This window comes from Cyprinus carpio, chromosome A9 (genome assembly GCF_018340385.1).
Source record: "Cyprinus carpio isolate SPL01 chromosome A9, ASM1834038v1, whole genome shotgun sequence".
Classification (NCBI taxonomy): Eukaryota; Metazoa; Chordata; class Actinopteri; order Cypriniformes; family Cyprinidae; genus Cyprinus; species Cyprinus carpio.
In genome coordinates this window covers 8646839-8670001 of record NC_056580.1, presented here as the reverse complement: position 1 = coordinate 8670001, position 23163 = coordinate 8646839, and the positions used below count along the sequence as shown (strand labels likewise).

The 23163-nt window shown below is 35.2% G+C and overlaps 1 protein-coding gene across 1 annotated transcript in view; it reads right to left on the bottom strand.

Moving 5' to 3' along the window:
- Nucleotides 1–23163, bottom strand: part of LOC109110678 (UDP-glucuronic acid decarboxylase 1-like) — a 61208-nt gene that overhangs the window by 25563 nt on the left and 12482 nt on the right. Inside the window, exons 3-10 of the mRNA XM_042763382.1 lie at nt 18693–18720; nt 17742–17790; nt 13334–13377; nt 11765–11825; nt 11034–11214; nt 5192–5296; nt 2798–2857; nt 870–991 (exon numbers count right to left, since the gene is read on the bottom strand). Coding sequence (XP_042619316.1) covers nt 870–991; nt 2798–2857; nt 5192–5296; nt 11034–11214; nt 11765–11825; nt 13334–13377; nt 17742–17790; nt 18693–18720 — 650 coding nt within the window. The remainder of the gene's footprint in view (nt 1–869; nt 992–2797; nt 2858–5191; nt 5297–11033; nt 11215–11764; nt 11826–13333; nt 13378–17741; nt 17791–18692; nt 18721–23163) is intronic.

Here is a 23163-nt window from a genome sequence, read left to right as displayed (position 1 = left end):
GAACGTCACTTCGCACCGTGACGTTAACCTTGCAGCTGTATTTAGAGCTTGATTAAATAAATGGTAATGGGGTGGTGTAAAATGCAGGATGTTTTATTTATCATATATATAAATGCATGTATATATATATATATATATAGATATATATATATATATATATATATATATATATATGTGAAGTAGATTATTATGCAATAATGTGTTGGTGTAAAATTATGTTTTATACTATATATGTAGTAGATTATTCAAGATCGAGGGTTATTTTTTAAATATGTGTGATTTTTCCCGTAAATTTAGAATTAATTTTAGTATGAAAGTCATTGGTCAGTCAGGTTTTGTTCATGAAAATGTTCGTATGCAGATTCCCATTGTTTCCATCTAAAAATGCTGCTAATGGTTTGGCTTACCATTTCTGTTTCACATTCAGTTTCACATTAAACCGTGCATTCAGCCATGCTGATGTGAGGTTGACAAACTCCCTTGTTTTTTTTCCCATACAAATATTTGTCACTCCTCCAAGTATAGAAATTTTAGCCCTTTGATGTATAAACAATAGCAGAGATTCTTGCACAAGTCCTAAATGGCTTTGGAGGTCAAAGTTCAGTTTGTGACTTTATATATTACATGTATTCTTAGTTTCTCTGGTAATTGGTTCTCTCACCATACGTCATCATCTATGTTATGTTGCTTGGGTAAGAAAGTGACAGCACAGAACATGGAGTAGACTGGAATAAGAATGTGACGGAACATTTCTGAGCTCTAAGCTCCGAGCTTAATACACCTTGAGGGCTGGATAAATAAAATTAAATACAATAATCCAACTCCTAAACAGTGGCAAGCAGTAATGTATGGGTGGATTTCACCCTTACCTGTTTCATGTAGGCATAACACATCGTCTCAGCAACACGTTTTCCTTCATCATAACAGGCCCGGGGGCCAATAGGGTTCACATGACCCCAGTAGTCCTCATTCTGGGGATGCATCTCTGGGTCTAGTTGAAGACACAAACACACAAATATGATATATGATACTCAACCCACTATGGGTCTGTGTATCACATGGATTTGTAAAAGAAGAGGGAGAGCTAAAACATGATATATAATAAAATATAACATCAGACACCCATTTTCATTGACATAAAGATGATTTTATGTAAATCATTGGTGCCATCATTTAAAATTTGCTTTAAACATTCATGTCAAAATTATACAACAAAGAAAAAAAATATTTTGTAGAGAATATTTTATAACCTCCAATTGCTTTCAAGCCTCTGTCACATCTCAACTGCCATCTTTGCCAACTCCTCACATGGAAAATATTTTAATACTCTCATGAATTAAATTAATGTGGACAAATAAAAATTATATGATATGCTTATGATTAACAGAACTAAGCATCTGACAATGACTTTGCACTAATCAAGCTGTCTTATTGCGAAGCCACTTACTTGCGAAAGCCTAAAAAACAAAAAGATGATGGCCCTTTGGGTACTTCGAGACACTTGTCTTGGGTTACTGCTAAACTGGGCAAAATATTTAAGGCTAAAGCTTGTTAAAGTCGGGTGGACTCTGATTGGCTGTCAATGATTTTATCATTAATCAGCAGAAAAAAAAAAAAAAAAAAAAAGAATTCTGAAAATGATTCCAATGATTAAAGGGACAGTTGACCCATAAATGAAAATTACCCCATGATTTATGCAGTTTCGCAGTTTGAAGGCAATACATGGCTTAACAGTTGAATTGATGGAACTGTCATTTTCTATTTTTTTTTCTTGCATGTAATGAATGCCCAGCTGAAAGATACTAAAGAGAAGAGGAAATACAAAAAGAATAAACCAAAAAACAAACAAAACCTTGACTATACTTATCTTATAACTTTATTAGCTTTATTTCTCTCTTGATAGACAGAGATATGTCTTCATTCCCTGATTATTGAACCATCAAAGCACAAAAGATCAATTACAGCTTCCTTTCAGTAAATTAAAAATAAATAATTATACCCATCTCAAAGAGATTAACCAGAAAAAGGTGTTGTTGGGTCATTACAGCAGTGCAACTGCTTATTTAAGAGGTGTGCAGTTGAATTGTTCAATTCACTTTCTTTGCATGGAAAATAAAACAAAAACAATTTAAACATAATTGTCAAGAAACCCCCTTAGCCTCAAGAGCTGATGTCTCCTTTATAAGACATCTTTAGACTTCTTGTAGACATTCGTTCATATTGATTTCACTGACTTGAAGAAAACATTCTTGCATACTCTGTTCATCTCTCCATAGCATATACTACAGGTTTTGACATGGCCATAAAATTTCCTTTTAGGTCACATTATTTGTGTGGCAATTTCAAGATGGACTCAAAGCTGCCTCCACTGCATCACTTCCACCAGCATGCTTCACTACTGGCATCAGGTTCTATATTATTACATAGAACAATAATAAAGTTCAACCTTTACAAAAATATTTTCAGACAGCAGACTCATGCATTCTCACACTGACTGAACTATTCCTTTAAAGGTCCTTTTTATCCTTTGATTTCAACTCAAAATTTGGTACAGACATATAAAGTGCTAAGGCTACTTGACTACAGGTCTCTAATGTCTAAAATCAAAAACACATTGGATGGTGTTGTCTGAAAAATTTATGTCACTGTTCTGTAATATGACTACAGCATTTTATGTGTAAATGTTTATGAGAGACAAAAATATAAATGCAAGAATGTACATAAAATCAATATCTCATTATTTAGTGCCCCATTTCTATCACTTTAAGCATTAGAATGGAAACATTTGTACAAGTACCTCCATACACTTCTGAAGTTGAGGCAAGGAGTAAACGAGCTCCAACTCGCTTGGCCAATCCTGTGAATACAGAGAGACATGAGCAAATCAGTTGTTAAATTGTATCTAACCAGATAAAGTTTGACTCCTCAATCGATATGTGACTCCCATTGGGTCAGAAAAAAACTAAGCTAGACATCAATCAAAAAAGGGCCGCAAGGAAAAAAGCAATGATATCACAATCAGGATATCAATGTGCAACAATCCACCTCTTTCACAGCTTAATTTTTGAGTAGAGGTATTAAATTCTCACTATTTTCATTAAATAAAATAGAAAAAAAATAGATATTCACTCTATTACAACAGGACAGGATGTGCAATATAAACAATTATCTGCACACTGATGCATTGAAATTTGATTTAAGCTTATATTTCCCCTGACACAAACACATCTGTGTAGAACATTTTATTACATTAGTCAATGCACATTTCATAGCAGTTCGAAAATGAAATGTCAGGTGAGTGGCACTAAAAGGTTAATGCTCTATTATGTTTGAAAATAACATACCTTCTATACTAAACCTAAGCAACAGTGTGAGGAAAAACAAATCTGAAATAAAAATGCATTTGCCAAAGAAACCATGTCATTATAAAACGCATAGTTCTATCCTTGATTGATGCTGTTGTACATTAGTATAAATGTAATTATTTTAGCTCTGCTGAGAGATAAGGATATATACTTTGTACAATGTAATATTGTTTTATTAAAATATATGGAGATGTGTGTGTGTGAGGTTATGTTATATGTTTAGAAAAAGGAACAAAACGTGCAGCTGTAAAATGCAGTGAAATGTATATATAAAGGTGTGTTTTTGCAATTTTGCACAAATGCAGACAGAGTCATCCATTTCCGACTGAGCCTGGGTTGCATTATCTTAATATGTGAGAACCACTTTATTCATCTGGGTTGTCTTGACCATGTATTTTTAAACTGTGGCATGTCAGTTTTTTTTTTTAACATGGCATTTCAAGTTTAAAATAATTTGTTTAAACACACAATCTCAAGAGCCTGCACTCTCTTTCTTTACTACTTGCACCCATGCCAACTATACTTTAACTGACAGCTAAAATATTTAATTAAACACAAGAAGTTTAAGAATGACTGATCTTTAACTGCTGTACTTATAGACAGTGGACATCTGATTGAAGACTGCAAAGAAAGTGCAAGGTGGATGATTGAAAAGATGCTAACCTTTCCAACACTGACAGATAGAACACCAAATTGAACTAAATGGTTTTTATACCTGCAATTTTCTGACTTTACTCCCACAATTATATCACCAAAGCCAGAGTATGAGTTACAGATTGTTACCTGGTTAACAACAGTTAGTTTGTCTGTCAGTTTAAATATTTTTCAAAATTACTGTTAAAGCTTTTAACTCCAGTCTGAATTGAAACTTTTCAACCACAATCAGCAAAACAATACTGCTATTAAAAATTGTTAAAACCAGATTTTTTGCATCACCGATATTCCCTGAGATATCTGGGTCAAAATTGGACCTCATTAGTAAATTTGAAGAGCATGTCACTATATAAATCGTAAAGCAAAAATCATACATCATGCTGAGCTAATTTTTTTGTGTTTTCAGGAAGCCAAATTTATACTAAGTATATCGGTAGTATCTTTCTATGATCTCTTCCTGGTTTTGCAGCCACAGCATATGGATGAAAACTGAGATCATATGAAAGCAGCCACTGGAATTGCTAACATATTTTACTATGGAGACCTTAGATTCTGACACTTATGGCAAATGCCCCTTTTCCATGACACTGAAAATATGACTGTTTTGGACAAGAAAAATTGACTTTGCAATAGCCCAGAAACCGCTATTGTCATTCAACCAAAACTTTTATGTTACAAAAAGTGCATAATAACATGCTAAAAGTAATACATTTAAATCAACTGGTTTAATCCAAGTCTTCTGAAAAGACACAACCACTTCATGTGATTTGATTAATGGATGCTCAAATTTGCTAGCTTGATTCACAAGAACCCTTGAGGCTTGTTCTCGTGGATCAATCAATACAGTTGAGCTTCTGTTTACCATATCTAATGTGCTCTACGTATGTGCACTGATCAATGCTCATGTGTGGATAGAGGCCTAAATTAAATCCGCTCCTCATATAAAGTGATTGTGTCTCTTCAGAAGACTTAGATTTAAAAGCTCTATTTCACATGGATTATGTATCATACTGATCCTGAACTTTCTGAAGTGTCAGTTTTAGTGGAGCAGACTTTCAACAAAGGGACGGACATCTCTCAGGTTTCATGAAAAATATCTTCATTTTATGTTTCGTATATTAAAAAAGTCCAAGCACATGATGAGAGAATTTAAATTTTTGTATGATACTTACCTAGCATGTTGAGAGTTCCAATAGTATTCGTTTTCAGTGTCTTGATAGGGTTATACATGTAGTTGGGTGGTGATGCAGGTGAGGCCAAATGATATATCTGGTCAACTGAGAAAAGAGGAGGACAAAAAACAGACACTGAAATTTGAGAGGAAAAAACTATTTATTGAGTCATGTTCCATTTAGCACCAATCCTATTGCCAGAGGACAGACTGGATAGATAAAAATCAAAAACACACATTAGTATTTATGCCAAAATAAACATCATCCAACTGCACAATGATTACAGATACTGAATTAGGCCTGAAGCAAATCCAAAACAAAAGCCTAAATAGATGGTAACCATCTGCCCATTCATATGCCCAATCAAATGAACAGCCTTGTTAATGCAAATGATTGTTTTGCAGCGTATTATGGCTAAAGACAGTTAATGCACAATCTTATTCATTCCATGTATCTATAATTAGGCACCAAAGTTGCTCAAATGTTGTCCTCTTCCAAGAGAAACTACAGTGCACTCAAAATGCTACTGGCATTCATCCACCGGACCAATGCCACAGAAGGCTTATTGCAACTGAAACTGCATGAAAATACATCATTCTTTTCCACGTGCATACACACACACATACATAGCAGAAAGGTCATGTTCGACAATATCTGCCACTCTCATTCCCCATTCTCAATGCTCTATTTATATCTAGTCAAAAAGATGAATATTAGTAAAGAAAGGATGTGACTCAGACAGACAAAGCATAGGTCAGTCAATCTAATGGATGCAGAACAAACAGAATAAACAGCCGAGTTATCTTTCATTCTGAACAACCTGGATTCAGTGATAGTCAGGAATCAGTTAAAGAGGGCTGAGAAAGGAGATGAGTCAAAAAAGTGGCTGACTGAGGTTGAATAGGAATGACAAATCAAAGAGCAGAGACATGCTGGTGCTGTGCTTTAGTTGGCATGGAGGAACGGTCCACCCCAGGAGTCTTCAAACTTTTGAAGGCCAAGGACTCAATGGTACATACAGAGATGAAGCAGAGACCCTACATACTGTATGACATTGAGTGTTGCCATTTCTTGCCTGCCCTATCATAATATGCTTATAGTACCAAATTAATGCATTTGCATACTTTATTATGCTTTAAAGCACAGCTAATCCTTTAAAGCTTTAAATCATAAGCTATTAATATAATCATGAATAATGTGTCATTTTCTTTTAAAATAAATTTAATGAGACAATGAACATACAGAATGAACTTTAACCTGTTAACCTGCACCCCCCCATTTCGGGACTCACAGCTGAAAATGTCCTAGCTAACTTAAAATTGCGACAGTTCCTTACTTCAGTGTGCTACACACACCATTTTGGTCTTTTGGTGTCTTTGGGCTTTACTATCCATCATCTAGAGTTGATCATGCTCAAAAAGATAAAAAGTTACAGACACTGAAGTGCCTTGAAAAAAAATTGTACCACACTTTACATGAAATCAGTCCTGGAGCAGTCCAGAAAAGTAATGGGTTGAAAGTCACATGTCTCATGAGTTTATATTTTAAATGTGAAGAAGAAACCATGAAAAATTTGATTCCTGCAACCATTTTTTCTGAGACTATGTCTAGTTATTTGAGCGCAAGTTATTCCATAACAGATGTCCACGAAGAACTGAGATGTAAAAAAAGGAATTACCATCCATATTACAACGTTATTGCTTCGTTGGAATAAAGTGCTCTTTGGGATGTTGTTCAGTGGACCCTTACCTTTCTAACTAAACCAGGATTTACAGCTGTGGATGTGTTTATGACTCGTTATTACGATGAATCTGGTATGTATTGCGTTTTGATTATGCATGTTTTGACGGCTGTTTTGAGCATACGCAGCATATGGTGATATGGAGAGACACAGAGGAGACCGTTGACAAAAAATAAAGTTGTTATTTTTGTTTTCTTCGCTCACAAAAAGTGTGTCCCATCTCATTTAATCTATATAACCCGGATTGCACATCTGATGGCACATTCTGACGCGACTTTCATACCTGGTGTTTCAGGGACCTTGACACTGTTACCTCTTTTTACTTGGCAGTCTAAGGGACAGTCAACAGGCTGAAAATTTTCGGTTTTCATCCAAAATGTCTTAAATTGTGTTCCGAAGACGAACAAAGCTTTTGCGGGTTTGGAATGACATGGAGGTAAGTGATTAATGACAAAATTTTTATTTTGGGGTGGAATATCCCTTTAACTTAGTTTTTTTTTAGATTCACTAAGTTTCTTAAGATAAATTCTGATAAGTTCATAAGAAGGTTATGATATTGTTAAGCTCTTAAATTACACAATACAGAAGAACTTCTCAAGAATTTCTGATTTTTTTTTTTTTTCCTTAAGAAGAAAATTACAGGCTTTGGAGTAATTAGATTGTATGATGGTTCTTGCTAAAAATTTGCTCAATGAAAACCCTCCTAATAAATTCATTAAACCTCTTACCTCTGGGGACTTAAGACAAGTTGGGGTTTATCCTAGCTTTATGAGATTATTTACAATGATTTTTAAAGGGTTACTCCACCGCAAAATGATTTGATTACAAAAAGTATTCTTGTCGCTTCATAACGTTACGGTTGAATCACTGATGGCAGATGGACTATTCTGATGATGCTTTTCATACTTTTCTGGACCCTTGAAGACCTGTTACTTACTTGGCAGTCTATGGACAGTAAGATATTTTAGATCATATCACATCAAATTTGCAAATAGAGTTTAGTTTGAGGTCAAATACTTTATTATCAGATGTGTTATTAATGTTAATTCCTGAACAGTTTCTCGGAGGTTTGGACAGAGTATAGTGTGTATTAGTGTGTACATTTCAATTTCTGTACAGTGAATCTGATTTTTGTGCCTACCATCGAATGGCAATACAAAAGAACATTATTTTAACCAGAAAAAAGCAAAACTATTTCAAAAAATAATTAAGTTGATGATTGTAAGGGGTGCAGCTATCTTTAATCAGAAGCACATTTAAAACTGGAATATAATCTAATTTCATTCACATGTGTTTCATAAAATCCTTTCTGGATTACAATCCGCCATCAAAATTATTTTTTGGACATTTAATTATTCTAGTTGCTGTGAGAAAAGGCTATAAACGATCCACCACAGGATCCTCACATGCGATAACCTAGTAGCCGATGTGACAGATGTGACGTAATGACACAGCAACATGCTCAAATTTCCCTCAAAAATCTACCCGTAAGGCTATATGTTATAAGAAGCAATTTTTATAATGTAATATTTTTTATTTTGGCTATAGTTAGGAGAATTAGAAAACATTATTATGAGATATGGCTGGTTATTTACTTGCTCAGATATTGATTTGGGATCAAATCATAATGTTCTTTTATCTAAATTGTCAAAGTTACATTTTTCTATTAATATATTAACATGGATGGAATCATACTTAAATTTAAGAAAACTATGTACAAGAATCAATGATACAGTCATGGTCAGAATTATTGGCACCCTTGGTAAATATGATCAAAGAAGACTGTGAAAATAAATCTTCATTGTTAATCATTTTGATCTTTTATTTTTTTTTTTTTTTAAAAAATTTAAAATTTTATTATTTAATTGGAGTTTAGGAATTTTAAATGGAGGAAAATATCATTATGACATAAAGGTTTTCTCTAATTCACGTTGGACACAATTGTTGGCACCCCTAGAAATTCTTATGAGTAAAATATCTGTGAAGTATATTGCCATTCATATTTACACTTTTGAGCATACCAGGGTGAATATGAACATGAAATTATCCAGCCATTACTTCCTGTTTCACAGGAATATAAATAGAAGGGAAAACAAAGGAAAAATCCCCTTAATCATCCATCACAATGAGAAAAACCAATGAATATATTTCTGATGTGCAGCAAAAGATAATTGAGCTTCACAAATTAGATAGTGACTTTAAGAAAAGAGCTAGAGCAGTGAAAATTCCAATTTCCACCATCAGTGCAATAATTAAGAATTTCCAATGAACAGAAAATGTTACAAAACTCCCTGGAAGAGGACATGTGTCTATATCATCCTAATGCACGGTGAGGAGGAGAGTTTGAGTGGCCAAAGACTATCGAAGGACCTCAGCTGGAGAATTGCAGAACATACTTGAGTCTCTGGGTCAGAAATATATATATAATATATATATATATTATATATATATATATATATATATAATATATATATATATATATATATATAAATATAAATAAATCAAACAGCAACTGCTCTCATCCAAAAACAATCCCCAGTCTATTCTGTTGTCAACATGACTGGAACTTCAAATGGCACTGGCTTCTATGGTCAGATGTAACTAAAAAATTAGCTTTTTAGCAACAAACACTCAAGATGTGTTTGGTGCACACAGGGATAACAATGAAATATACTGCTGTAAAAATTTTAAATGTTGTGGGCCTATATTTCTGCTGGAGGTCCTGGACATCTTGTTCAGATACATGGCATCTTTGATTCAATCAAATACCAACAGATAAAAAATCAAAAAGTAACTGACTCTGTTAGAAATCTTATAATGGGCCATGTTTGGATCTTTCAACCAGACAATAATCCAAAAAACAACCCTTAAAAACAACACAAAAATGGGTCACTGGGCACAAAACCATTCCAGTTCCCTGACCCTGACTATAGAAAATGAGTGTGGTGAACTGAAGAAGAGAAGCTCCATCATGGAGCTGGGAATCTGAAGGGTCTGGAGAGATTCTGGATGAAGGAACTGTCTCTGATCTCTTGTCAGGTGCTCTCTAACCTCATCAGGCATTATAGGAGAAAACTCAGAGCTGTTATTATGCGAAATGGAGGTTTCAAAAAGCCCTGAATAAAAAGGTACCATTAATTGTGTCCAAAGTGTATTAGAGAAAAACGTTTATGTCAATGATATTTCCCTCCATTTTAAATTCTTATTCTCCAACGAAAGGTTAGATTTATGTACATTTTTTCAATAAAAGATCAAAATGATTACCAATGCAGATGTATTTTCACAGCCTTCTTTGATCATATTTACCAAGGGTGCTAATAATTCTGACCACGACTGTATATGCTCACCATTTCTTGACTGTAACTTTGGAAGCCCACAAGGGTCGATTTTTGGACCAATTTTGTTTAGCTTATATATTAATGATCTGCCTACTGTTTGTCCAGAGGTACAGGATTAGATGTATGCAGATGATACAGTAGTATGCTAAGACAAAAGAACAAGCTATCAAACTTTCTGCTGCATTGAACAAAGTCTCAGATTGGCTATGTCACTCTTGCCTTACTCTTAATGCGAGTAAAACTGTGGGAATGTATTTTTTCAATTAAGCGAGTTGATTGGTTTATTGCATATTAAGGCCAAAATACACCCATGACACATTAAGAGAATAGGTACAACCCTTTTGGACCATACGCCCCACATGGCAACCATTTTTCGGACACGCCCTAAGTGCACTTGTGCCGTCCGCTTTAGACCATGCACTTAGATCATTAAAATATGGCCCAAAGAATTTAATACGAAAGAAAAAAGTCAAAAGAGAGTTTAGTATACTGGTTATTGGTATCAGACAAAACTCTGCTGGCTAGTTCTGTATCCCTGACAAAACATATACCTTCTGATGGGATCTAGTAAAGAGACTGGATCAAATATTCTTGTCATGAAGATTTGATTTAACGTTTTTGGCATAGTCAACAGGATGTTAGCACAATCTAACACAAGGCAATGCTGTAACACTTTTAGGTGTTTCTCCAACACATTGTTATTAATGTGTGTCTAAAATTAAATAATGTTTTGCTAAGTAAGCAATCATGTGAATACACAAACCTTCAATATAGAGAGGCTCCACCACATCATGGTTGATCAGTTCAAAGTTCTCATGGCCGATCCAGTGCTCAACATTGCGCTTGCGGCCAGTGAAGAAATTATCCACCACTGTCACTTCATGGCCATCCATCATCAGCTTATCAGTGAGGTGCGAGCCCACAAATCCTGCCCCACCTGTGATCTATCAGAGGTAAGACTGTATATCATTTTACATGCCAACATTAGTGAAATATATAGTCATAAATGACTTTTTATTTACTAAATTTGAGATACATTTTAATTAAGCAGCGGTCACATGGGACTCTATCACAACATACAGTTAAATAAGCACAGAGGAATAGAGCAGTATTTTTACTCCCTGCTGTTTCTGGTTTCCTCACTGCTTCTATGTACAATTCAGTCTCAATTTTCTCGGTGCAATGGCGCCTATTGAAAAACTTCCTACTACCTACTATAGTTATTTCATTTTACGCATCACCAAATTAGTTATGCTTTAATCTGACATGGTAATCACATAAACACAGTAGATTTTAGTCAATAACATTTCAGTTGGAAAAAAATGCCACTGATCTGCCAAAGAGTGGAAAAAGAACAATCAAATGGCATTGAACTATGAAGACCTTCTATAATTTAGTAAGGAGCAAGGGATTCCATGTATACCTGCAGACAGATGTACATGTATTATTGAAGCAGTAGTTTATAAACACTAAAGACTGAAAATAACTTCTCACCAAAATTCTCTTTCGGTCCTTCTCAGATAAGAATTTCACAGGTGGATACTTCTGGGTAAAACTGTAAAATGAAAGAAAGCCTTGAATAAGCATGATTCAAGACTAATTATCTTCTGTACCTCAACAGCACACTATCTATAGAGACATGAGTTTAAGGAAATCAATGCTGATGAAAAAAGTCCTTAAGAACTGGATTTTAAACACATTACATTCCCCTTGACACTCAGAACAAATCCATTTATCGGTATCTAAGCGCAGAAACTCAATAACAGCTTAAGAATACAGCGGGATGAATCTGTGCTTTTGATTTTCCTATCAATTATTCTCGAGTTTCTCAGTTTAGACACTGAAATACTCAATACTGACCAGTGGATATGTAGCTATATAATTTAAACTGCTGCACTGGTCCCATAGAGAACACTTTTTTTTTCTTTAGGTAACTCAAATCTAATGGGTTCTGTATGCACTCCAGTGAAGCTTCAGAAGAATTTTCTTAAGAACAAAATAACATCAACTCCTCCCTCACAAAAATATGTACTTCTGCCCTTCTGAAGAGCTCCATTTATAAACATCAGTATTCATTTCCTATTTTCTGTAAACCTGACTTCATGTTTGTAGCCTTTGCAGCTGATTTCTATAATTGTGTGATTTGTGACCTGCATGTAGAGATGCATTATATTTATTAGTGCTATATGTTATGTTCGATCGAGCTCAGGTGAAGAGAAATTATAGATTTCTATCCAAATGTTCGCACACTAGCTCAGGTTATCAGGAATTAACTCCAAAACACTACTTTAGGGAAGCAGTGAATTGACACTTTTTGTTGAGCAATGCCAGAATGAACAGCATGAACATGTGAGAGGTAAACACAAAAAGTTGGTTTCACTGCCAAACAGGATATAGACTATCATTAATCCTTCCTCTCACATGTGTTTTCCCAGAGAAGCAGTAAAAATTGTATTTTAGGAGCACAGCCATACTGATAATGCTGATGGTAAATTAAAAAGTGACAAAATAACTTTTTTTGTTATTTTGGCAAAACTGATTTAGTTTTAGTAGAAACAAGATTCATTTAATACTGCAGCCATGAGATTTGAGTCTGTTTGATAAATCTTCTAACACAGATAATTTACACTGAGATGATTTCAGTGTTGGGATTAAGTCAGGGCTCCGGGCAAATAAAACAGCATCATGTAAATCTCCTACAGGTCTGGCTGAGATGTGTTAAAGTGAAGAGTAAATGACAGCCACTCTCTTTGGAGATTTCACGTCTCATCCAAAAAACAAAAACAAAAAAACTATTAATAAAATCAAATAAATAACGGAGGAAAGATTGTGGAGCACATCATGCTTCATCCATTCACCCCTGCTTAAGCTTCTCAAAGATGTCTGTTTTAAGACAAATGCTACTTCACAAAGCATTTTACTTGCACAAAGAAAGTATTTTACTATAAGAAATAAATTATTCTTTTTTTTTTTATCTGTAAAAGACCATGGCATGATATGAAGCACAGTCAGACATGACGCTAGCAAAGTGTAGACATTCGTGGGTGTAAAATAAACACATACCTAAGCTCAAGTTCCAGTATCTTCTCCCTGAGAGGTGCCACTGCCTGTAATCAACAGAGTTAGATATGACAGCAAGAACAGGACAGGATGAGCAAAGAAAAGAAACATGAGACACAAAGAAAGAAAGAATGAGAACAGGAAAAGAGGCGATCAGAGAGAAATTTATAGAGAGTGAGGGGGAATATACCCATTAGCCAGGTGAGACTGGGACAGTTAAAGCCTCCTAAAGAAAGCTAAACAGAGAGAATGGCAGAAATGTATCTCTAACCAAGACACAGTCTTGTAAGTTTATGTGGAAAAAAAGGCCTGAATTATAAAAAAAATAAATGGTCTGAATGGAATTCATGTGAACAAAATACACAATAGTTTAGACTACCATTCAAAACCTCAGGGTTGATAAGATTTTTTTAGTAATATTCCGTAATATTAGGTAATTAATACATTATAAAAAATAACAACAACATAATAGAATACAATATAATAATTATTACAATTAAAATTAATTGTTTTCAATTTTAATATATTTTAATTGTGTGTGTGTGTGTGTGTGTGTGTGTGTGTGTGACCACTCGGCATGTGGATGTAGAACTACAATTAAAAATAGCATTGTTTTAAACTCATTTGGGGGCTTTTCTAAGCAAATATTGATCTTGATGAACTGTGATTAATTTAACCAATCGGAATATCATGTAATTAATCTGAATACTTTAATCGATTCAAGCACAAATCACTAATTATTAATCATATTAAATACATATTCTGAACTTCATTAACAGGTTAAATGATGGCCAAAACGGCAAACATTTGCCTTAGAATAGAGAGAGTCAAGATTTGGGTCGAAGATCTCCAAACTCTAACACCTCTTTAAATGAAATATCAAACATCAGGCATTTGAATGAAATTTAATGTTTGTTAGAGGTATAAACGTTTGTTTTTATTTAAGAGTTATAAGGTGTTGATGATCTTTGATCCATAATGTCAAGCAGATAGGGTAAATGTGGTTTCTAATGAGCTTTTGGAAGGTGATAAACAGACATTTGGGTTCTATAATGAGAAGATAGAGATCACAGTTCTACAGACATTTAATGTGAATGTATGTGTACAAACACCAGCATGAGTTAAATTAAATGGGTTTCATCCAGTTTCAAACAAGATAGTGGTGTAAAGTACACTTTCTCAAACATGTAGCAAATTTGGTAAAAGTAAAAGTACAGCTCAAACAAGATAGTGGTGTAAAGTACACTTTCTCAAACATGTTGCAAATTTGGTTATTTTTTAATATATCGCATCGGAATCCGTGTTTAGTAGCGCCGATTTAAATTAACGTCGGCGGGCAGCCCCCGTGTTATTGGTGATGTGAAAGTGCTGGCTGCCGCATGTGAAGGACCCCAAGCCAAAACTTTTGGAAGATTCAACAACAGTCCTGGAGATAAAGGTCAGTTATTAAGAATTTCACTCTGTAAATGGGGTGGAGAAAGGTGGCAGCTCTCACAAACACTGCAGCTGAACTTCGCAGACAGCACCGTGCTCGGAGAGACAGCTGTCCTGGAGCAGCACAGAACGGTGAATGACATTTGTTCGGAAGCATGGTTTGATGCAGACAATAGTCAGGTTTCCATCCCCTCATTTGAATTTAGGGATGTCAATATTTGATCATTTCCATGATCGATGCCTTATGCTGCAAAATGCGTCTGCAGCGGTATTATTATTATGTGGCAAAGCCACTCGAAAAAAAAAAGCTTTATCACCCGAATTAAAGGGGGTTTAGTCTGAATAAAATGCTAGTAGCAGGACTGTAAAATGAATAGATGTGATTATTATCATTTGATAAAATGAAGAGAGCGCGCCATAATAAAACCGTTTTTGATCATTTACTTACTGTTTCCCGTCAAGGAGACCGCTGAATGCGCCTCTTTTAAATGGTTTCGTGGTGCTCGTTGTTGTATTTTAATATGCAGTTGCAATGTTTTCAAATGACTCTATAGTAGTAAAGATAAAATTATCCCAAACGTAACTGTGGCGCTTGTGGCTGTGCTGCACATTCAGTGAACCACTTTTTTTCACATTAAACATTTTATGCGAGTATTATGACCAGTACTTTATTTGATCCTGTTCTGCAAAATGTTCGATTTAAAAATCCCGGCATGTTACAGTGCATTAGATCGTGACAGTGCATGCTGCGTGCAGACGAGGAAAGCACGGGGCGCCGTGTTTTTGGCTAGATGTATTTGGAGGTTATTGCTCACGTCTCGTTCTGCACATATCCAAATGTTTCCATATACGCAATGTATCTGATGTTAAACTATAATATATATATATATATATTTTTTAATGTAAACTACAACGGAAAAGATCATCCTCTTCATATGAGCAAAAACGTACTTGGCATAACAGCAGAGTGGACCGTATAACTACGGTCTATTTAAACTGACCAGTGTACCCTTTTATATGTTTGGTTGACTGTACTTTATTTTAATAATGAACAGACTGCGATGTAAGTTTGAAATTAGAATGCACTTTAGATGTTCTGTGTCATTTATACCAAACACAAATGTTGCTGGTTGCTAGTGTGTTTGCAGCACTACTATTATTTATTTTTTATGAGGTAAGTTTGAAATTAGAATGTAGTTAATTGATTTCTATTTATAAAATTGTATTTGTTTTATTTTAAATGTTATTTAAGTTATACATTTATGTTCCAACAAACTTGAAAAATTCTGCTTGATGAGCTTAAAACTTTATGTAAATTATTGACTTCTAAGATTCAAAAGATGGTTCAAGTGAGTGCTCAATAAATGATGATAAGTTTAGAAATGTTTTGCATCCACTTATTATTAGTGTGACATTTTAGCATGCAAATGAAGGGGAAAACTTCAAGATATCGGCCCTAAAAGTCGGCAGCCATATCGGCCATCGGCTGACCCTGACCTCTAAACATCGGCATCGGCATCGGCTATAGAAAAACCCATATCGGTCGATCTCTCACTTTCTCAAACATGTTGCAAATTTGGTAAAAGTAAACTATGGTAATTCTGGGTGGTTTCTTATACTGGCCCACATCTGATATCCTGGCATCTAGGTATAGTCTGCTTCTTTCCTACAATTTATACCAATGCAATATTTTCACCTGTTTAGTTATCCATCAGGTGAAAGCAGTATCTGATTGCTAAGAAATGTAACAGGTTACTTCACCTCAACAAGCCGCCTGATTTGAATTAGCATTCATGTCTAAAGCATCATGATAAGGGTTGAGCCATGTGTCATATTTTAAAAGCAACATGAAGAGTTGCACTGTGTTGTTGAGTGAACCAGGATATTAAAAAATAATGTTGGATAGTACTTGATCCATCTGAAATGAACTGGATAGTGAAAAGCTGTTTCTGGTGACAGGTGACTGAAGAGGGGGAAATAAGATGGTTTGGTGACGTCAGTGCAAAAACATAAAAGGTAAAGCATTTTTGTGACTGACCTTCTTGCATGTGCATTTGTAAGAGTTCCCCTTTCAGATGCAAAATTTATGGGAGGAGACTATTTAAATTAACCACATAACGTGATTTACTAAGGTTTTAGGTATTTACTGGTATTTGTGCCATAATTTATCAAAAAAAAAAAAAAAAAAAAAAAAAAAGCATGTCTTGAACCAGATGCTAATTTGAGCTGATCTTGGTAGATTGCGTTGGTCAATATGGAAATTATCCAGTTGCGTCTATGTTCTTCACTTGTGCTTTAACTGTGCTCTCAAGCTATTTTGCCCTCTTAAGTAAATCTGGCCTTTAATATGTTGAGCCAATTTCAGAACACTCCTTTTTTTCATTCATTTTTGTGAGTTGGTTGTGATCGGAATGGTGGTGTGCGATCCTCAGTTGTTTAGTGTATGACGCCCAGTTTTGCTTTGTAACCAATTACAAAGCCCGTAAGTGTATGATGCCTACAGTGTTTTAAAATCTGTTCAGTGTAGTGTATTCCAGCCTTTACCTGTTACCCCCTCTGCAACACATACTGTAATGCTTTTGTCATAATGCTTTTCACAAACAAAGTCTGGGTAACGTCACATGTGTAGTCAGAACAGCATCACACACACAGAGAAAGAGTATTTGGTGTTTCCATGCAAAGCGTAACACAGATCAGTACTGCTTGTTACTTGCCCCCTGACTAGGAAAATTAATTGCTATCAAAATCATCAGTAATTAAAATCCAAATTATAATACACTCTTGGGTAGCTGCACAATGTTTCCTGAAAGCGAAAATGTGGACATGTGCTGTTATGTACATATGGTTTAAAGTGAAAATAAGGCAGGAGTTGACACTAAATAAAATTTGAAAAAGTGAACTACAAAAAAATTTTTCATGTGGTTTAAAATGTGAACTAAAGATAGATTTTGCATGTGAACAGCTTGTGCTAACAAACCTCATCTATCCTCTGCTCAGTCTTCATTTCTCTGTGTTCCTGTATAGACCTGGAAAAAAACCAGACGGCTTTATCACAGCCACACAGATACACAAGTACACAAAGATTCACACTTGCACAGCAGAGCTTACTGAAGCACACAATACACTTCCTCAGTTTAGTCTGGACACATGATGAAGATTCTTACAGTCAACAGTACCGCATGACAGCAGTTGATCTATCCCAAAGCTTGTTTTGCACGGACTAGTGATTAGGTCTAATCTCTTTCTGGTTAATGCATTGTGCAATGGTCATTCATGCAGGGTTTGAGCTACATGGGCTTCGATCAGAATCAATGAACAAAACAGAAAATTTCAACCACTAATCACCCACAACATACCCAGAACTTGTAAATGTGATTAATCTGAGTAAAATGGGATTTTCAAAAATAAGGAAATTGATTTTATTCTGGAAATGACTTAACTGTGAAAAGTGGGCATTGCATTAAATATCAAGGGTTTGATTCCACAGGAATGCATGAACTAATATTTTGAGGGTCCATTTTTATTTTACATATTTTATTTTTATTTTTGTTTTTTTTTTTTTTGTTTTTTTTTTGTTTTGTAATTTTACCATATGTAAACCTATGGTAAAGTCTTTATACCCTATTTAAAAAAAAAAAAAAAAAAGGAAATACATATTTTATTTTTTGTTTTGACTTTGTTTGCACATTTTACCATATGTAAACCTATGGTAAAATACATATTATTTTAGGCAGGATAATTGTGTAGTGAAAATATGTTATTGTGACAGCAAGAGCAAATGATAAAAAGGTCTTCTAATGATAAGCAGCCCATCTGAGCAGAATGACTGATATCTACTACGCTATTTTTATTTATTTATTTTTGCAGTAGACTAAGCTGCAAAATTGTGTGAAACATTTTCTTTTCTACAAAAAGAAAATATAATTACCTTATATTTGCGTAGGTTCCCCAGACAGCTAAAAGAAGAAAGAGAAGACATCAAAACCAAAACAAATATCATTACCATTACAACTTCATTAATTAAAGTCAAGCTGTTGGACCATGAAGCAGGTGTTAATAAGTCTGTTTAGCTGAAAAGGGAAGAGATATGTTCTCAGTTCAGAAACAGTTCATGTCCAATATTCATAGCAGAAAGGACAGGAGAGAGAAAATGTTTGTTTCTGAAAATATTTTGAAAAATGCTAAATAAATATATAAAAATGGGAAAACAGAAAACACAACAACGGCTTCAGAGCCATTAAAAGCATCAAAGGTCCACACAACTACATGCTGCGACTGAACATTACATGCATCAAATTGAACATATATGAAAAATGGGTTTTGTAAGCTCACAGAACATTGCACAAATGCACATATATCCTATGACAGCTATAATTTAAATGCACAAACATATGCACAGCTGTTTGCATCTGTACTCTGCATTGATAATATACTGTATATGAATGTGCTTCTGCTTTTTTTTGAGTGTTTATGTAAGCAGTTTGATCAGTTCTTTCAATGAGCTCTAAAGATGGCACGCACAAACTCTTTCAAAGTGAAAAACATGAACAAGTCTCAATTACTTCACATGATCCGACAGTTTGAAGCGTTTGTCATAGGAAAGCTACACATACTGGTGGGAAGAATTAAGAGAAGCATCTTCTCCCAAGGATATACCGTCTCGTGAATAATTATGAGACACTGACAAGTTAGTGATGTACTATAATCTGACATGATGAAGATTATAGACAAAACAAAAAACAAAAAACAAAAAAAATAAAGAAGCTTAAAATGATTGAGTTTTCTTCTACAATTAAATTCACCAGTTGCTAACATCACCAAAAACCTGTTCAAAATGTAGTTTAGCGTTTCATGACCCTATAACAATGTTTAGACATTTAAAACTCGAGTAAAATGTAACTGAAAGCAGTCACTGTTTGGATTCTGGACTGTGATTTTGCTGTTACTACAGTACTTTAAGTCCAGACTGCTTCTGTCTCAAAGACAATATGACCAATCTCACACACATAAGTAATAGAATTCAAGTTAAATATATCTATAAACAATATAAACATGATAAAATAATAATCAAAGACACATACTGGGCCTCATTTACAAAACAAATGTATGACAATTGATAAATTGAGCATGCGGTCATTTATGCAAAACTTGGGAGTTTATCGATATGGACGTGAGCGGTGGCTACGATCAAATCTCACGTCAGGTCTCAGCTTGTGTACACTGAGAGTATTAGAGCAAGCCTGAACTTGCGTGCAGCAAAGTAAATGTGAAGAAATGTATAATGACAGCATTTTGTTCTTTTAGATTTTTTTCCTGACTGAAGCTCATAAGTCGATAATTAACCAGTAAGATTAGATAGTCGTTTTTTTTTTGTTTTTTTTTTGTCGTTTTTATCAGGGTTTACGTGGCCATGATATTCAAATGACAATTGTTTTCAGCCAAAACTTTTATCGATGTACGATCATTCATATGTTGGGATTGGCGGTATACGAATGTTTCATGAATTACATGTGAACTCAGTCATAAGTTGATTTGTGCACTCAGATCTTAGCTCGTTTCTACGCTAGATTGATAATTGAGGCCTGCTGTCTCTATCGAATAGGCCTATCTCTTCAATCAATCCACTTACTGATCAAAGCACATATATGTAGAAGAGACTGACTTGAGAAGGTGACTTGGGGTGCGTTTTCTGAAAGCAACTATGGTTGCAAGTCCCTTCGTTACAAATGGAGTTCAGTGGAACTTACGATCATAGTTAACCAACAATGCTTTTGAGAAATGTGTTAGGCTGCACTGCTCTGACAAAAATAAAACAATCATGACAAAGAATCCTGATAAAATCATGAATAGTGATTTTCCTGGGCTTTTTTTAATAGTTTTTTTATTGTATTAAATTTTAGAAATTAATTATTTTGTTATGTAATAGAGAGATACTGTGTTGTATTGAAATAAAGAGTAGTGATTTTCCTGGAAAAAAATTAAAAAATTAATAATTCCAAAACGAATTTTTTGTCCCGCCAAAGCCTTATTTGATCTGTAATTTGGGTTTTGTGAGTGAAGCAGGCTACAGACAGGAGTGACAGAGAGAACGAGCACAGCGCCCCAACCCCCGCGCGGGCACTCTCCGGACCCTATTTTAAACTATCTAAACGCAAAGTGTAAATCGCACGGCGCAGGTGCACTCAGGGCGTGTCCCAATGCACTTTTGCTAGTTTAACGACGGAAAAACGGTTTGGCGCGCCCGGGGGCGCATGGTCTAAACGGTTTTGTCCCTATTCTCTTAATGAGTAATGGGTGTTTTTTGGGCGTAACGTGCAATAAACTAATCAGAGTCCCATCTTCCAACGCAGAGCCAGTTGCGCTCGTGCCATGACGGATTAGCTATTTACACGGCGGAATTTGGAAAGCGCAAAGACAGAACGCGTCTTCGAGATGAAACGGAGCTGCTCGTGTGCGAGCACATAGGTAGCCTAATTCTGATACATGCGATGACTATCCATTATGACATGTAGGCATTTTTATATTTAATAGCCTACAAAAAGTTATTATGCATCGCAATCCTTTAATTTTTTATATATTTGGCATGTTTGTGTGCTGCTGTGCATCCCTGTGTTTAATAAGCAGCATGTACGCGCGTTGTGGACCCCGCCTATACTAACACGCTTTTTAAATAACAAAGAAGAAAACCCATTGCGCCAGACTTTAGACCAGGTTTGAGTTGGTCTATGGCGCAGTCTATTTTCAGCTCCTTAAAATAGCAATGGGCCTAAACACACCGCTTTTTTAGACCAGCACGCCCATGGGTGCACAAATGGCGCAAATGCATTTGCTAATTAAACGATGTGGGCGCTGGACGGGAAAATGCGAACTAGCCGGACTGAAACTAGCAAACACACTTGCGCTGCGCCCTTGCTTCGCATTGCGCCGGATGATAGAGCCCTCCGTCTTCACTTCTTCTGTCTTTTTCCCTCTCCCTCGCATCAAAATCAACTGGTCCTAAAGTTCGGAAGACCGAATCCATGTTTCACGTGCTGCATTCGGAGAATATTTTTGCTGAATTACCGCTGGGTGTGAATTGCAGTCAAAAAAAATAATAATAATTGCCTTATCTTCTCTTACAACTTGTGACAAGCATTCAGCACATGCAGCTGACATAACTTTAAATAAACGGCAAAAAAAAAAAAAAAAAATTCTATCCAGTTATGAAGTGTTTTTGTGTGTGTGTGTGTGTGTTGACAAATCTTTCGCGATGTCCTAACAGCCAGGATTCCCACACAACACTAAAGTCCGATTCGCGACCTAATGACTACTTTGAGCCGATTCATCATAATGAATGGTTAAAGCAATCGGTCTGTGCCGTCACTGTCTGAATCGGTGTATAACAAATCATTACTTCTTAGAAGAACACATCTGAAATGAGAAAGTAAGTGTGCTTACCCCCATTTAGGCAGAGTGTTTAGTAAAATTTAGCCTTAATAATCCACAGTATGTATAGGCCTATGACAGTGTTAGTAAATTACCTAAAATCATTTAGTTTTAAAGTTAGACTGGAGTGAGATGAAACTAGATCAAAGCACAAAGCAAGCTGTTGCTAGCTAGCTGCTAATTGTATTAAATTTTTATATGGTAAAAAATTACACTATTACACCTTTTAAAATGCTACGTTTTTTTATGCTACTTTTTAATTGATGTTTTAAATGACGTTTACACGTAAAAACGTTGTAATCGCTTTCTTTTTCTATCTAGCCTGACAGTGATAGTTTTTTCATGAATAAAATAGGATAAGAAAAAACAATCACAAATTGTTTTCTTATTGTATTTCTGTTCTTATTGTATTTATTTTAAATTTAACATTTATTGTCAATATTGGGCTTGCGGATCATGTGGGTACTAGGGTACTCTTTGCTGTGTGTGGATGACCATGTCGGTCCGCCACCACCGAAGACCAATTTTGACCCAGGAAAAACCCTGTACTATACAGGTACTATATTGTTAACCCTTTTATACCTGATGTTTTGTGGCAGGTAGGAGGTAATGGTAGACTGGTTTGTCAAGGTCACTCTCTTGGTGAACAACTCTGTTGAGTCCAGGGGCCTCTTTAGGGATCCCAAAAAACTGGAGCAGCCATTTCTCAAAGAAGCATTCCCTATGACCCAAATTCATCTTTCTGAAAATTCCCCATCCTGGTTTTCGGGTCTCCAGTGACTTAAAACTCAAGCCTATGTTAGTGGTTGCAGTTGTGTCTTTAAAATCTTGGCAGAGTATTATCCAAAGCTAATGTTAGTAAAAAAACCATATAGGGACATATTGTGAATCTTTGAATAAGGCTTTGAAAAAAACGTATTATAAAAGTGTTGTTTGTTGATAGAGTAAGAATTAGACAATCAAATATACTTATT